The sequence below is a fragment of the Strix aluco genome, chromosome 29 (assembly GCF_031877795.1).
Source record: "Strix aluco isolate bStrAlu1 chromosome 29, bStrAlu1.hap1, whole genome shotgun sequence".
NCBI classification, from domain to species: domain Eukaryota; kingdom Metazoa; phylum Chordata; class Aves; order Strigiformes; family Strigidae; genus Strix; species Strix aluco.
In genome coordinates this window covers 3,299,287-3,313,769 of record NC_133959.1, presented here as the reverse complement: position 1 = coordinate 3,313,769, position 14,483 = coordinate 3,299,287, and the positions used below count along the sequence as shown (strand labels likewise).

At 61.6% G+C, this 14,483-nt stretch overlaps 1 protein-coding gene across 4 annotated transcripts; it reads left to right on the top strand.

The window, feature by feature from the left end:
• The first annotated feature begins 2,263 nt into the window (after positions 1-2,263).
• On the top strand, positions 2,264-14,458 carry HDGFL2 (HDGF like 2). Of its 4 annotated transcripts, none has more exons than XM_074809003.1 (16): positions 2,264-2,403; positions 5,348-5,424; positions 5,507-5,645; positions 7,524-7,703; positions 8,219-8,335; positions 8,503-8,574; positions 8,806-8,953; positions 9,169-9,244; positions 9,337-9,622; positions 10,780-10,874; positions 11,346-11,416; positions 11,799-11,869; positions 12,077-12,178; positions 12,277-12,490; positions 13,228-13,351; positions 13,545-14,458. In XM_074809003.1, the coding sequence occupies exons 1-16, from the start codon at positions 2,332-2,334 to the stop codon at positions 13,636-13,638; spliced, it is 1,938 nt and encodes a 645-aa protein (XP_074665104.1). In that variant the 5' UTR covers positions 2,264-2,331; the 3' UTR covers positions 13,639-14,458. The 4 variants fall into 4 exon arrangements, with proteins under 4 accessions (XP_074665104.1, XP_074665103.1, XP_074665106.1 ...); XM_074809002.1 differs by having other exon boundaries at positions 13,542-14,458; XM_074809005.1 differs by lacking the exons at positions 5,348-5,424; positions 5,507-5,645 and having other exon boundaries at positions 2,275-2,403.
• Positions 14,459-14,483: the final 25 nt, after the last annotated feature.

Sequence of the window (14,483 nt, the reverse complement as noted above, 5' to 3'; positions counted from 1 at the left end):
CCAGCCCACCCTCACCTGCCAGCCCCTGCCTGCCCCCCAGAACAGGCAAGAGCCTCGCTTCCCGCCCTGCCACCCCGCAAAGCAGGTTTGAGATCCGCCACTGAGCTCAAAATTTGGGGATGAATGCACACCCCTGCAAGTCGGGTAGTTTCATGAGGTTTATTTCCACGGTACAACTCCTTGTTCTCCTCACAGAGGCTCAGGACAGTCACCGCCGAGGAAGAGGCGGCGTCATCCCCGCAATTAGCAGGATCAGGCAGACGCGGGGGCAGCAGCTCTGCAAACAGCACCCTGGCACCGCACCTTTGGCGGCAGCAATTTGTATCAGCCATAGCATGGCCAGCAGGGACAGGGAAGGGATCTTACCCCTGTACTCAGCACTGGTGAGGCTGCCCCTGGATGAGTGGGTTCAGTTTTGGGCCTCTCACTCCAAAAAGGCCATTGAATGACTCGAGCGTGTCCAGAGAAGGGCAACGGAGCTGGTGCAGGGTCTGGAGCACAGGTCTGATGGGGAGCGGCTGAGGGAACTGGGGGGGTTTAGTCTGGAGAAGAGGAGGCTGAGGGGAGACCTCATGGCCCTCTACAACTCCCTGAAAGGAGGGTGCAGAGAGGGGGGATGAGTCTCTTGAGCCAAGGAACCAGCGCCAGGACAAGAGGGAATGGCCTCAAGCTGCACCAGGGCAGGGTCAGACTGGCTCTTAGGAAGGATTTCTTTGCAGAAGGGGTTGTTGGGCGTTGGAATGGGCTGCCCAGGGCAGGGGGGGAGTCCCCATCCCTGGAGGGGTTGAAGAGTCGGGTTGACCCAGCGCTGAGGGATCTGGTGGAGTTGGGATCTGTCAGTGCTGGGTTAACGGTTGGACTGGATGATCTTCAAGGCCCCTTCCAACCTGGATGATTCTGTGATTCTGTAATTCAGCCACCAGCCCGACATCACCACGGGGACCAACATCTGGGCACCGAGAGCCAGAAATACACGGATGAAGGCCAGACCCTCGTCTGCATCACTGGTGGGCACACGTGCACTGAGTCACAGTCCCGCCGCCTGCCAGGTCCCCCGTGCTGTGGCACAGGAGGTGCCAGGGAGAGCACATGCTCCCGCCAAGACCCACACAGGGATGTTTTTGCTGTCGCAGCACCAAGTCACACGCCGCAGGCTCTGCACCGCCAGCAGCCTGGTGTACGGCCCAGCCAGGGACATGGCACAGCCTGGCAGGAGCGAGCGCTCGCTCACAGGGTGACATGGAGAAACACGGACCCCCCAGGACCTGCTCGCTCCCTGACACCCCTGACTTCACAAATTCCTGCAAAGCCCAGAGGAGTTGCCCCTTGTCGTGCGCATCCCAGTCATGCTGCAGGCGACACGCCAGATGCTGCCCATGGTTCATAGAATCGTTTAGATTGGAAAAGATCTTTAAGATGATTGAGTTCATCCCCTCTCGCCTCCCCCCAGGGCCATGATCACCCTGTAAATAATTTCTCCCCCAAGTGTGGTTTGTGTTTTGTACCTGCCTGGCTCCTGCCAGGCGCTGGGAGCTCCAGCTGCCACCCAGTCGCACACAGCCGCTTCCTTTCAGGACCTGTTTGCATTTCCATGACCTCACAGAGAAGCCAGATTGGGTTAAAACCAGGTTTAAAAATCAAGGCAGACTCTTCCGGGCAGACTCCTTAACGCTGTTTTGCTCCAGCTTAGCTGGACTGAGTTTAAGTTTTAAAACCAGAGGTAGGTAAAGCAGGTCTGACGCTGTCCCCCAGGCAGCTCCCGCTGGTGGCCCTGTCCTTGGCCCGGGGACACCCCAACCCAGAGCGCTGGTCCCACCGGGACGGCCCCTCGGCCCCAGGGGAAGGACCCCCGCCTGCGGGGTTCTGGTGACAGAGCTGTGTCCCCAGGCTGGGGCCGAGGGGGTGGCGGTGGATGGGGCAGGGTGGGAGCGTGTCCTCGGGGGAAACACCCCCCCACAAAGTCCCCCGGGTCCGGCGTGTCCTCCCTGTCCCTACAGCCGCTGGCCCAGCCCTGGCCCCCACCCTGTCCCCCAACACACCCTTGTCCCTCTCAGGCCCCCGGCCCCGCCCCCTCCCCCGCCCCCTCTGGCCACGCCCCTCAGCTCTCCCCCTCCTCGGCGCCTCTGGCGGCGCGGCCCAATCCCGTTATCCCGCCTTGCCCTCGCCTCTCTCCCATTGGACGAGACGGCGGAACGACGCGGCGGGGAGCCAACGGGAGCTGGCGCTGCGGGCGGGGGCGGGACATCCTGCGGGCCGGGCCGTCCCCGCCCCGCTGCCCGGTGCTGCCCGCGGCCTGGGCCTCCGCCGCCGCCGCCCCGCCCCGCGGCCGCCATGCCGCACAGCTTCAAGCCCGGAGACCTCGTCTTCGCCAAGATGAAGGGCTACCCGCACTGGCCGGCCCGGGTGAGACCGCGGGACCGCGCCGGCGGGGGGACGCAGCGGGGAAGCGGGGGGGACGGAGCGGGGGGGCCGGGCCAGGCCGGAGATCCTGTACCGGAATGGAGGTCGTGTACCGGGATGAGGGGGCCGGTACCGGCGTGAGGACACGCACCGGCTCCTGTCGCGGGGTGGGGGGCCCGTACCGGGATGGGGATGCCAGAACGGTGTTTGTACCGGGATGCGGTGTCCTGTCCCGGGATGGGGGACCTGGTACCAGGCACCTGTCCCGGGATGGGGGCCCGGTAGCGGCATGAGGGACTTGTGCCAGCACCCGTACTGCGATGGAGATCCCATAACGGCACCCATTCCGGGACGGGGACCTGGTACCGGCATGGAGCATCCCATATGGGGAGGGGATGGGGACCCGGTGCTGGCATGGGGCGTCCCATACCGGGATGGGGGACCCATGTTGGTATCTGTCCTGGGATGGGCACCCGGTACCGGCATGAGAGGCTTGTACCAGCACCCGTACTGGGATGGGGAGTCCCGTACCGACATCCATACCGGGATGGGGAGTCCCATCCCAGCACCTGTACTGGGTTGGGATGTCCTGTACTGGAATGGGAGCTGTCATACCGGCAGCTGTACTGGGATGGGAGCTGTCATACTGGCAGCTGTACTGGGATGGGAGCTGTCATACTGGCAGCTGTACTGGGATGGGAGCTGTCATACTGGCAGCTGTACTGGAATGGGAGCTGTCATACTAGCACCTGTACTGGGATGGGAGGTGTCCTACTGGCAGCTGTACTGGGATGAGAGCTGTCATACTGGCAGCTGTACTGGGATGGGGATCCAGTACCAGGACAGGGTGTCTCATACCAGGATGGGAGGTCCCATTCTAGCACCCATACTGGCATGGGGACCCAGTATGGGAATGGGGTGTCCTGTACTGGAATGGGGGACCCCATATTGGCAGCTGTACTGGGATGAGGGCTCAGTACTGGCACAGAGATACCGTATGGGCACCCATGCCAGAATGGGAGCCCAGTACTGGGATGGGGTCCCACACTGGGATGTGGGGTCCCACACCAGCACCCATAGTGGAACTGGGGTTTGATCCTGGGAGGGGGGGTGTCATGTTGGCACCTGTACCAGGATGGAGAAACCCAGACTGGGATCAGAGTCTGGGACTGGAATTGGGGTCCTGTGCTGGCACCTGTACTGGGAGGGGATCCATCACCAGGCTGGGGGTCCCATACTGGCACCCACGCTGGGGGGGAAATGAGGGGTCCTACACTGGTGCCTATACCTGGCAAGGGGTGGGGGAGACCTAGGGGACCCCTCACTAGGAGGGCATGTGACAACGCTGTGCAGGGGGACCCAGGACCCCCCTCCTGCCCCAATGGCACCCTGAGCCCTCCCTTTTCACCTGCATCCAGGGGAGACCCAGACCCCCTTGGGGTAACGGCTTGAGGCCTCAGCTCTGCTTCACCCACCAGGACCCCTGGCCTGGGGACCCTCTCTCCAGCTGGGGTGACCCCTGCCACCCCTGTTGCACCCCAAGACTTCAGTGCTCCAAGCATCCCAGCCCCATGGGGGTGTCTCTGTCAGCCCCCCCCCACCCCAACATCCTGGAGGAGTCCTGTCCTTCACCCTCCATCCTCATCCTCCCACTGCCCAGCAGAGAACTGCCCTTCCAGAGACCCACTGCGGGGGACAGAGCTGGGCTCTGGGGCTCTGTCCCCTGTTGGGGACAGGGGGGACACACGCTGGGGACTCTGCCTGGCTGTGATGGGGAGGGGGGTTGCTGCTGCTGAGCGCTCGCGAGGTGCAGGATCGGAAGGTGCTGGTGCAGTTTGGGGGGTGCGGATGGGACGACGGAGCGTGCGTGGTGGGGGACAACTGGTCCCGCCGGCCGGGTGACAGCGTTGTGCCATGGTGGTGCCTGGAGGAGCGGGCAGAGCGGGGGCCAGTGTAGGACGCACTCACCGGGGGAGTGCGAGGCGGCTCGGGGGCTCGGCGGGGATCTGCGGTGCTCCCCGGGGGTCTGCGGTGCTCCCCGGCAGCAGCTGAGGGCGAGGCAGGTTCATCTGCTGAAGGTGTCCGATGGGAAGAGACTGGCAGGTGGAAACCGTGTGGGATTGGGGCCGGCAGGTACCGGGGAGGCTCAGGGTGCCGGAGACGACGCTGCTTGGCCGCACCACGCCGTGAGATCTAGGATGCCGTCCCCGCGCTGTCGCGGCTGACCTGGTGCCGAGAGGACTCGGTCCTTCCAGGAGAGCCCTCGCGTTGCCGGCGTCTGCAGCCCCTCCTGCTTTAGCTCGCTTGCTTTTTTGGGGAAGACTCCCCCCGTACCCCGAAGACCTCCCCAGCACGCGGGGCAGCCCCTGCGCACCCCGAGGCTCCCGCCTGCGGCTCTGCCCGCAGCCCAGACCACGTGGAGCGGACAGACGGGCGCTGGAGCCGGCGCGTGGGAAGAAGACGGGGTGGCCCACGCGTCCCGCTGGCAGCGGGGCTTTTCCTGCAGCCGGTCTCCAGCCAGGAAGGACCCTCAGGCCGCCCTGTTGGAGCAATCGCCCCCCCACCCTGGGCTGGAGGGGGCTTCCCTCGGGCATCCCCCCCCCCCCGAGGCGGCCTGTGCGATGGATCTCTGGGGAGTAGCACAAGGCCCGCGTTTCCCTGGGCGTTGAGCCCGGCGGTGGAGAGACAACCTTGCGCCGAGCTCTAGCCGTAGAGCATCCGTGCTGGATCCCTTCTGTTACTCTTCTAGAGATCCCGCCGGGCCCTGACGCCGCAGCGGGACTCTTGTGCGTAGCAAGGTCCCCGTCCGGGTGCTTTCTTGCCGTGCTTGCCTCCAAGCGGGTGCGGGTGCCGGAGGCCGACGCTGCTAGCCGGGGCTGACGTGTCTCGCAGAGGACGTGCTCAAGCCGCTCTCTCTGACCACCTCCTGCTTTGGGTTTCCTTTCAGATCGATGACATCGCGGACGGCGCTGTGAAACCCCCACCGAACAAGTACCCCATCTTCTTCTTCGGCACCCACGAGACGTAAGCGCTGCCTCGCTCCCCTCTCTGGGCTTTTGCCCCGCTGCCTCTGCTCCGGGCTCACCTCTGCTTTGTTTCTCTCCAGCGCCTTCTTGGGCCCTAAAGATCTCTTCCCTTATGAAAAATATAAAGACAAATATGGGAAACCAAACAAGAGAAAAGGCTTCAACGAGGGATTGTGGGAAATCCAGAACAACCCTCATGCCAGTTACAGTGCCCCTCCGGTGAGTGGGGGCCTCGCGTGGCGGGGGGGCAGCGAGGACGTGGGCTGCCGGCGCCTCCATCTCTCCTTTCCTCCGAGTCGCTCTCCTCCTTTTTCTGCTTCTCATTGCTACGGTGACTACGCGCTTCCAGCTCGCTGATCAGCTTTCTCGGGGTTGAAGTAGCTTCCTTTCCCTGCCCGCTCCCTTCTGAGGGAGTCAGCTCTCCTCCTCCTCTTCCTCCTCTGGAGGAAGATGCCTTTTCCCCATCTTTGAGGTGGAACCGGGGATGTGCTTTGTGCCGCTTGCCCAAAATCACGGAGGATTTCACTGTCAGAGCGAGAACTTGAGGCTTGCTCGTCCCCGGCTCCCGGACCTGTGCGTGGACTGTTGGGCAGTCCCCCTCTTCATCCAATTCTGAGATCCTGAGCCGAAAGCTGCTGGGCTGCTCCTTCAGCGGGCTTCAGAGCTGGCCAGGAGACGGCTCTTTGCTGTCACTTGCTTGCGTGGGCATTTCATAACCATAATTGTGTAATACAATTTATTGTATAGCGATCTTCAAAGAAGGCGTCCAAAGCATCTTCATAGGCAGTTGGTCTGAAGAGGCAGAGGAAGGTTTTTAAGGTGAGCTACAAGGTGGTCTGGAGGTAGGCAGGCTCAGGGAATGAGCCCCCCGGGCTCTGCCGCTGCCAGTGCAGGAGAGAGGATGTAGTTTGAGTAGCTGTGGGAGATGGTTGGACCCAAGACGGCAGATGTAGGGTAAGGTGAGACCACGGAGATGTTGGCAAACCTGGAGAACAACTTCAGCTTGTTGGGTGGGAGGTTGGTGATGGTGAGGGAGGCAGCACCCACTTTGTCCAGGGACCCCACCGCGAACTCCCAGCAGGGGTAAGAAACCTGTTGGTGAGGGGCTTACGGTGATTGAAGGACCGAGGTGATGCCAGTGGCCCCGGCAAGGCTGAGGGTTCACCAACGCCAACTGCGTCTTGTGGCCAAAATGCCTGGAGGAGCAGAAGAAGAGACTGAAGTAGAGGTCTCTTTAGGTTTTGAGACCTAAATGGAGTGAGGTGCCAGGACCAGTCAAGGACAAGGAGAGGCTTTCCAGCAGGAAGGCTCCAGCATTGGAAGAATCCCAGCTCTAGGAAACCCCTTGGGTGCGATGTCCTTGTGTGAGGAACCTCATGATGGGCTGGTGAGAAGCCAGGAGACCTTCCCTACGTGGGAGTGAGGGAACAGGACACAGCAGATCCCAGCCGGGAAGAGCGGTGGCCGCCACACCGGACTCCTCACGTGGACCTTTCCACTGGGGAAGGCATGCGATGTGCTGTGGGGCGAAGCCATCTGAGAAGGAAGAGGCCCGACCCAAGTCGAGGGCTGGTGGCCAACCCACCGGAGGAGAACGGGTGCTCCCTGATGCCGGAGGAGAGGCTGAACTGAGCCACCCAGCCCCGCTTGTCTGGCGCCGTTAGGGCTGGGGTCTGCTCACTCAGGAGGGGCTCTCAGGTCTAGGCTGCTCCAGGGGCCTTTGGCAGAGGGTGAGGATCAGGGGGAGAGGGGAGCGAGGCGGCAGCAGCGGGTGGAAGCTGAGCTGGGGGATCCAGAGGGAAGGTGTTGCTGGTGGTCTCGGGGTGGTGCGTGAGGGGCCTTGGGAAGGGGGTACAGGGGAATTAGAAGGGGGTTGACTGAGCGTTGTTGGTGAAGGGCTGGTCATGTTGTCCGGAGCCACGCCGAAGGGTTCTGTGCCGGGAGGGGAGGCTGCCCCGCGCTCCTCTGCACGTGCACCTCTCTGCTCAGCGCTGCCGTCCATTGCTCGTCACCCTTTTGTGCCCCTTCTCCTCTTCCCCACGATGCGCTGCAGGCCCCTCGGGGCGATAACACAACTCTTGTCCCCGCTGTCTTTAGCCTGCGAGCTCCTCGGACAGCGATGTTCCCGAGAACGACCCGATGGGGGGAAGCGATGCAGGTGACGATGAGGAAGAGGCTGTCATGGCTGCAGTCGCCACGGAGAAAATGGAAAGCGATGAGGACTCGGATCGAGGCAGCGACCACAGCGGGCTCAAGAGAAAAGCGCTGGCTATGAAAGTGAGTGTGGGCTGAGGTGGTTCCCCGCGGCGGGGACGGGAGGGTGTCCTGGTCAGGAGGACACTGGTACGGTTGTTGGGTCCACCACTGGGCTGCAGGTTTTGTCCAGCATGCAGCACGCCAAACCCACTGCCGCTGGAAATGGTGAAGAAACCAACTGACTCTGGACTCTCCGGTGGGAAATGGGGTTCAGCGCGTGTTTGGGGGTCTCGCAGCTGTCTCACGTTGTCCTTGAGATGGTGGGATGGCCAAGTCCTGGTGTGTTGACAGAGCGCCTAGGGATATGGTGTAGTAGGGAAGTGTCAATGTTAGGTTAATGGTTGGACTGGATGATCTTCAAGGTCTTTTCCAACCTAGATGATTCTGTGGTTTTCAGCCCAGGAGCTGCACGGTTCTTCCGAGTACACATGGCTGCACTTGCAGGGCCAGTTGGGAAGAGTTGGGCAAAGCCCCTTCCCGGCAAGCGGGTGGAGGGGGAGTGGGCTTCTCTCATGTTGTCACTTCTCGTATATCAGATGCCGGTGGCAAAACGGCCTCGGAAATCCTCCAGTGACCTGGATCAGGGCAGCCCCTCACTGACAGAAGAGGAGAACTCGGAAACGTCTTCTGAGTCGGAAAAAAACAGTGACCAGGTGAGAGGGTTTGGGATACGCTTGCATGGAGGCTGGCAGGGCAGTGGGGAAAGGGCTGGAGGAAGAGCATCGCTGTCTGGGGGGATAATGGCTTGAGGGAACCTGACTGGCTTCTGAAACCCTTGTGAGATGGTTCCCCATCTCTTCCTCTCTGTGTTTTCTTCCAGGACTTCACTCCTGAGAAGAAGCCAGTGGCCAGGGCTCCCCGGAGGATGCTGGCAGTGGGGAGGAAGAAGAAGGTAAAAGACCCCTACTCTGCGGTGCTGCAGGCTGGAGAGGAGTGTGGCGTCTGTGCTGCCTGGAGGGAGGCTGGGGGGTGGCAGGGCTCTGCCAGGGGCTGCATGTAGGTTCAGCTCTAGGAGGAACCTCCTGAGGCCTCAGTGGCCCGGCCGGGCCCCGTGCTGCTGTGGTTTGGGGTACGCTGCTGAGCTGCTGCCACCCCTCTGTCCAACCCCACTCTGTGCCTGCAGAAAGTGGAGTCCGGCTCTGACTCAGACTCCAAAGTGGATTCAGATTCGGAAATGGGAAATGCGACTGTGGACATGACCAAGTCGGACTCCAACTCGGATTCAGACTCGGATGTGTCTGTGAAGAAGGCTCCCCGGGGCAGGAAGCCAGGTAACACCGAGGAAGCTTCTTCCACAACTGCTGGGCCACCGCTGGCTTCCTCGGGGGACTGGAGAGGGTGTGAGGTTGGGGGCTTCTGGGGTCTCCTTCTGCTGTGGACACTTTCCAGCCCATATCTGAACAGCCCTCTGCCCTCCCTCCTTTGGGGCTGTTTTAACAGAGGGACAACCAGGGCTCCTGCTCAACATCCCCCCGTTGTCTTGCAGCTGAGAAACCCCCTCCCAAGCCCCGTGGCAGGAAACCGAAGCCCGAGCGTGTCCCGACCAGCTCCAGCAGCGACAGGTGAGGTCAGCTGGGACATTGTCACCCTCGGGGTGGGTTGTCCGCCTGCCCTCGGCCCCGGGGGTGGGTCCGAGCGTCTCTGTCCTATGCAGTGACAGCGATAGCGACGTGGACCGCATCAGCGAGTGGAAGAGGCGAGATGAAGAACGACGGCGGGAGCTGGAGGAGAAGAGGAAGAGGGAGCAGGAGGAAGAGATCCGTCGGCTCCGGGAGCAGGAGAAGGAGGAGAAAGAGAAGAGGAAGGAGAAAGCAGAGAAGGGCGAGGAGGTGCACTCGGACTCGGACAGCAGTGCAGAGGATGAAGTGGCCAAAAAGGGGCGGAAAGGCCGGGCCAAGGCCCCGTCCTCCTCGGATTCTGAACTGGAGCTGGAGAAAGAGGTGAGTGCAGAGCCGTGGGGAGCTGGGAGTGGACAACAGCCCGTCATCTCCCTGCCAGGCCGGCAGGAACCTCCAGGAGTGGCAGGGACCTGTCTCGATCCTGCGTTATCCTGGGGTTGCCCACGCAGTGCTGGGAAGGGTTGTGTCCATTGGCACATCCATGCCTTGCAAATGGGAGCTCTGCCCCTGGCCCGGGACGCCCTGTCCAGCTGTGGGTCTGGCATCTCCGTGATGTTTTCCTTCCCACCACAGTTATCAGATTGGCCCCGCTGCCCTCCCCAGAGCCTGGCAGAGCATCAGCCAGATTCAGCTGAGGCACAGGGAAGGGTTGCAGAGGGCTCTGGGAAACAGTGGTCAGAGGCCAGGTCTCCCTCTTAGCCTGGCGAGTTCCTCCCTGTGGAGGCCGAGCTGGGAAAGCAGCACAAAGATCCTGAGCTCTGGAAGGACACGTGGGTCTGCCAGTTGGGCACTGCAGGCTGGGGGCGGCCATGTGAGGTACCAGGATATTTACTTTTGGAGCAGCACACTGCTGTGCTGCAACCCCACTCTTTATTATCCCGCCTGGGGGATGCCCCTGCACCCAAAGCATCTCACAGCAGCGGTGTGATGGGTGCTGGCCGCTCGCGTTGCTGGATCGTGAAGGATCTGGAGCACGGGTCTGATGGGGAGCGGCTGAGGGAACTGGGGGGTTTAGTCTGGAGAAGAGGAGGCTGAGGGGAGACCTCAATGGCCCTCTCCAACTCCCTGAAAGGAGGGTGCAGAGAGGGGGGATGAGTCTCTTGAGCCAAGGAACCAGCGCCAGGACAAGAGGGAATGGCCTCAAGCTGCGCCAGGGCAGGGTCAGACTGGCTCTTAGGAAGGATTTCTTTGCAGAAGGGGTTGTTGGGCGTTGGAATGGGCTGCCCAGGGCAGGGAGGGAGTCCCCATCCCTGGAGGGGTTGAAGAGTCGGGTTGACCCAGCGCTGAGGGATCTGGTGGAGTTGGGAACGGTCAGTGTGAGGTTCATGGTTGGACTGGAGGAGCTTCAGGGTCTTTTCCAGCCGAGATGATTCTGTGATTCTGTGATTGTGTGATCGTGCCCAGCTGTGGCCGTGGCACTGTCTCCCTCCCGCAGCGGGGAGGGCTCTGCCGCTCACGCCTGCATTGTTCTCTCCAAGGTAAAGAAGCCTGCGAAGAAGCAGCCCTCGGAGTTGTCAAGGAAACCAAATCAGAAGGAGAAGAGGGGCCGAGCAGAGGAGAAACCACGGAACAAGTCAGCAGCTCCCCTCCCCGCCTTGGCGCTTTCTCCTTGTGGGGACAGGCCCTCCCCGGCTGACACCCCGGCATGGGGATGGGGCTCCCGTGGAGGGGCCGGGCTCTCCCCTCCTGTCTCCTAGAACTGAAGGGGCTGGAGGAGGTGTTGGGGGGCACCAGCCTGAGCTTCCCTGGTGTTTTCTGTCTCGCAGGGGAAGATCTTTGGGATGTCGCTTTGGGGCTTTGCCTTTCTGCAATCCCAGGAAGCCAGGGCATGGGGGAGCTGCTGTCTCAGGGCTCCTGTCTGCCTGCGAGCTGGGAGATGGGTGTAAAAGCACGGGAGGAGCGTGGCAGGGCTCTGCTGCCTGGCTGGCACCATGGGGCAGGCTGGGGGGATGCACCAACATGTGCCATCATCCTTCTTGTTAGCCCAGCGGCGAGCAGGGGGTTTCAGCGGAACGATCTCGCCTCTTTCCTTTTCCTCCCACAGACCTTTGAAAGTGGAACGAGGCCGCAAGAAATCTGACCTGATCCCTGAAAGGAGGATGGAGAAGAAAAAGGGTGAGAGAGCTGTTGCTTGCCATCGCAGAGGGGAGGAGAGGGAGAGAAGGGATCCAGGGTTGGGTCCCCTATCCCAGGGAAGAGATCTTCCCCACAGGGATCGGTGTGGTTGTGCTGGGGCCCTTCCCAGCACTGCTGTGGTCCCAGCATCACACTGGAAAGTATTCACAGAGTGTGCAGAGACAGTGAGCTTCCCTTTATACATCCCCTCCCTTGGCACACCCCAGCCCATCCTCTTCAGAGAGGCCCCAGGGGCTGTGTTTGACCTTGGAGATGCAGGAGGAAACCAAACCCTTGCTGGGGGAGAGGTCCTGGGCTCCGGGCAGTGCCGTGCTCTCCTCCTGTGGCCTCATGCCTCGGCCTGTCTCTCTTGCTGCCCCAGAGCCCACAGTCGAAGAGAAACTGCAGAAACTTCACAGCGAGATCAAGTTTGCCCTGAAGGTGGATAACCCGGTGAGTGCCCCAGAGCGTTGGCCTGGCCTGGGAGCTCCCTGCTCGTCCTGTCCTTGGCCACGGCGTGAGCCTTACCCAGCCCTGGTACCTGGCTGAGCCTCCTCTTGCCTTTGTGGGTGTTGGGTGGCATTAGGGGACCGTGCTCCACGCAGCGCTGCCCCTAGGGAGACTTCCAGGCAGCTTCTGAGCTTGGTGCCATCCTTGCAGGACATCAAGCGGTGTCTGAATGCACTAGAGGAGCTGGGCACGCTCCAGGTCACCTCTCACATCCTCCAGAAGCACACCGACGTGGTGGCTACGCTGAAGAAGGTAGGGCAGGGGGCTGAGTCCCTCCCCGGAGGGAGCGAGGGGCCTGTTTGGGCCATCCCAGCTCTAAGGGTGTCCCCTCCTCCCTCTTTCTGGGGCAGATCCGTCGTTATAAAGCAAACAAGGACGTGATGGAGAAAGCTGCCGAAGTCTACACCCGGTTGAAGTCACGTGTCCTGGGACCAAAGATGGAGGCGATCCAGAAAGCCAACAAAGCCGGGCCTGAGAAGGACAAGGGGGAGGCGGAGAAGGGCCAGGAGAAGCTGTCGGGAGGGGAGACACGGAACGAGAAGGGGGAAGAGGAGACGAATGCTGGTAACGCTCCCTGCACGCCTCGGGGTGGTTCCCTGCTCTGTCTGGGCACATTGCGATCCCGGGGCCCTTCCTAGGGCACGTCCCGTCCTGCTGGGGACCGGGGACACGAGCAGGGGCGACTCTTGGCCTCGGTGGTGGGGAAGGGGGATCAGCAGCTGCGCGTGGCACCTCCAGTCCCTTGTTTGTTGGGGTGCCAAGAGTGGGAAAGGACCGAGTATCGAACACTCGCAGCAGTGAGAGCAGAGGGCAAAGCTCCACGCCCACGCCCTGGCTTTGGGTGCCTCTGGGCTGATTTTTGGGCCAGGATGGCTCCTCGCTGCCAGCTTGAACGCTGGTTTGAGGCACCGGGGAGATGGAGGAATGAGGAGACGCCCTTGGATGCTGGCACCGGCTCTTGCGCAGGCGGCTGGTGACTGGGATCTTCCACCCTGGTAACCGGGTCCCTGTCTGGGGACGTCCTGGTGATGCTGCAAGAGCCTTCCCCGAGGAGCTGATGGGGAAAATCCACTCTGACGCGTCTCTGGGCTTGGCGATGGGGTCTTTGGGGGGGTTTTGGGGGCCCTTCTCTTAGCTGTCGGGGTCAGGCTGGGGTCCCCTCGCTCTTGGCTGGGTGGCCCTTGGCAGGATGGGGACAACGTGTGGCTGTGGGTCCGTAGCGGGCCCAGCCCCTCGTGGGTGGGGATGGATGAGGTCCAAGCACGGCGACCTGAGTGTCTGAGCCTTTCTCTTCCCTTTAGACTTGTCGGGTCCTGTGAATGGTGAATCCCTGTCCCAAAAAACAGAGGGCACAGAGGAGAAGGACAAAAGCCAAGGGTCAGGAGCTGGGGAGCCAGAGGCATCCGCCGAGGAGCCCCACAACAAGTGAGTGTGTGGGGGGCTGAGCTGGGAGTGCGGGAGCTCCCCTCGATCTGATGCACGTGGATGATTTCAGGGTTGTGTCGGGCTTTTCCCAGCTCGGGAAGGAGCGTGGGGTGCGGGAGAGGGGCAGCCGCGGGCAGGGGAAGGCAGAGAGGAGGGGAAACGCCTGCTGAGGCGCCTCTGCTCTCCCCAGCAGCGTGCAGGACTATCCCAAGGCCGAGCGAGCCGGGCCGGAGCGGGAGAGGGCTCGCGGGGAGTCAGAGGCTGTGGATGACGCGGAGGAGAGCTGAGGACGCGGCTCCCGCCTGGAGCAGGAGGAGGTGGAGGGGCTGCGAAGGGAGAGACCGGCCTCTGCCTCGTCCCCTGCTTGAGTTACTTCACTAAGTCACGCAGTAGCTGATGTCCTAGGTCTTGTCCTGTGCCCCCGGCCCCGCGAAAGCACCGACCGCGGCGGGGGCTGTGCTGGTTGTCTGTATTTGTTCCCCCCTCCCCCCCCTCTTTTTTTTTTTTCTTTTTTTTTTTTTTGTTTTGTTTTTTGTTTTTTTTTGCCCTCCTACCTAATTTCTTGTGATTTCAACCGACATGAAATGAATATAAAGGGTTTTTTAATGAAAAACACAAGGAGCCCTAGTGTCTGTTTCTTGAGGAATTGCTGGGATCAGGGGAGGGCAGGAGCGTCCCCCCAGCACTGGAAAACGCCCCCATGGGTCCCTTCCTTCCCTCGGGCCCTGCCCCACCCTACGAGCCAGGACCAGGCACCCATGGGTGGCCCTGGCAAGGGGAGCGGGACAGGGCGAACCAGGGCTCTGCCTCGGTCACGGGGGTTTCTCCCTGCTGCCCCCTTTCCCCACCATCATCTTCTCTCCAGCCAGAGGCGGCTGCTGGAGCCGAGTCCCTCTGTTCCAGGGGCAGCAACGGGGCTGGGCACCAGCTTTTGGGTTAAAAACAGAATAAAAATTGTGTGTTCTCTCCTAACTCACCCAGGGAGGGACTGAACCGTGGCAGCATCCTGCCTTGTGCTGGGCAGCATCTTTGGCTGTTTGTCTGCTCTTTTGCAAAGATCCGAAGCTTTTGTACGTGTAAAATAAAGATGTTCCCAGCTCAACCAGACGCTGCGTCCTCGAGTCGTGTTTGT

Excerpts from the sequence above, each read along its gene's own strand:
- HDGFL2 (XM_074809002.1), top strand. The coding sequence starts at position 2,332 with ATGCCGCACAGCTTCAAGCCCGGAGACCTCGTCTTCGCCAAGATGAAG. Across the intron at positions 8,954-9,168 it reads TCCCCGGGGCAGGAAGCCAG|CTGAGAAACCCCCTCCCAAG; the intron begins GTAACACCGAGG and ends GTTGTCTTGCAG. Across the intron at positions 12,179-12,276 it reads TGGTGGCTACGCTGAAGAAG|ATCCGTCGTTATAAAGCAAA; the intron begins GTAGGGCAGGGG and ends TTTCTGGGGCAG.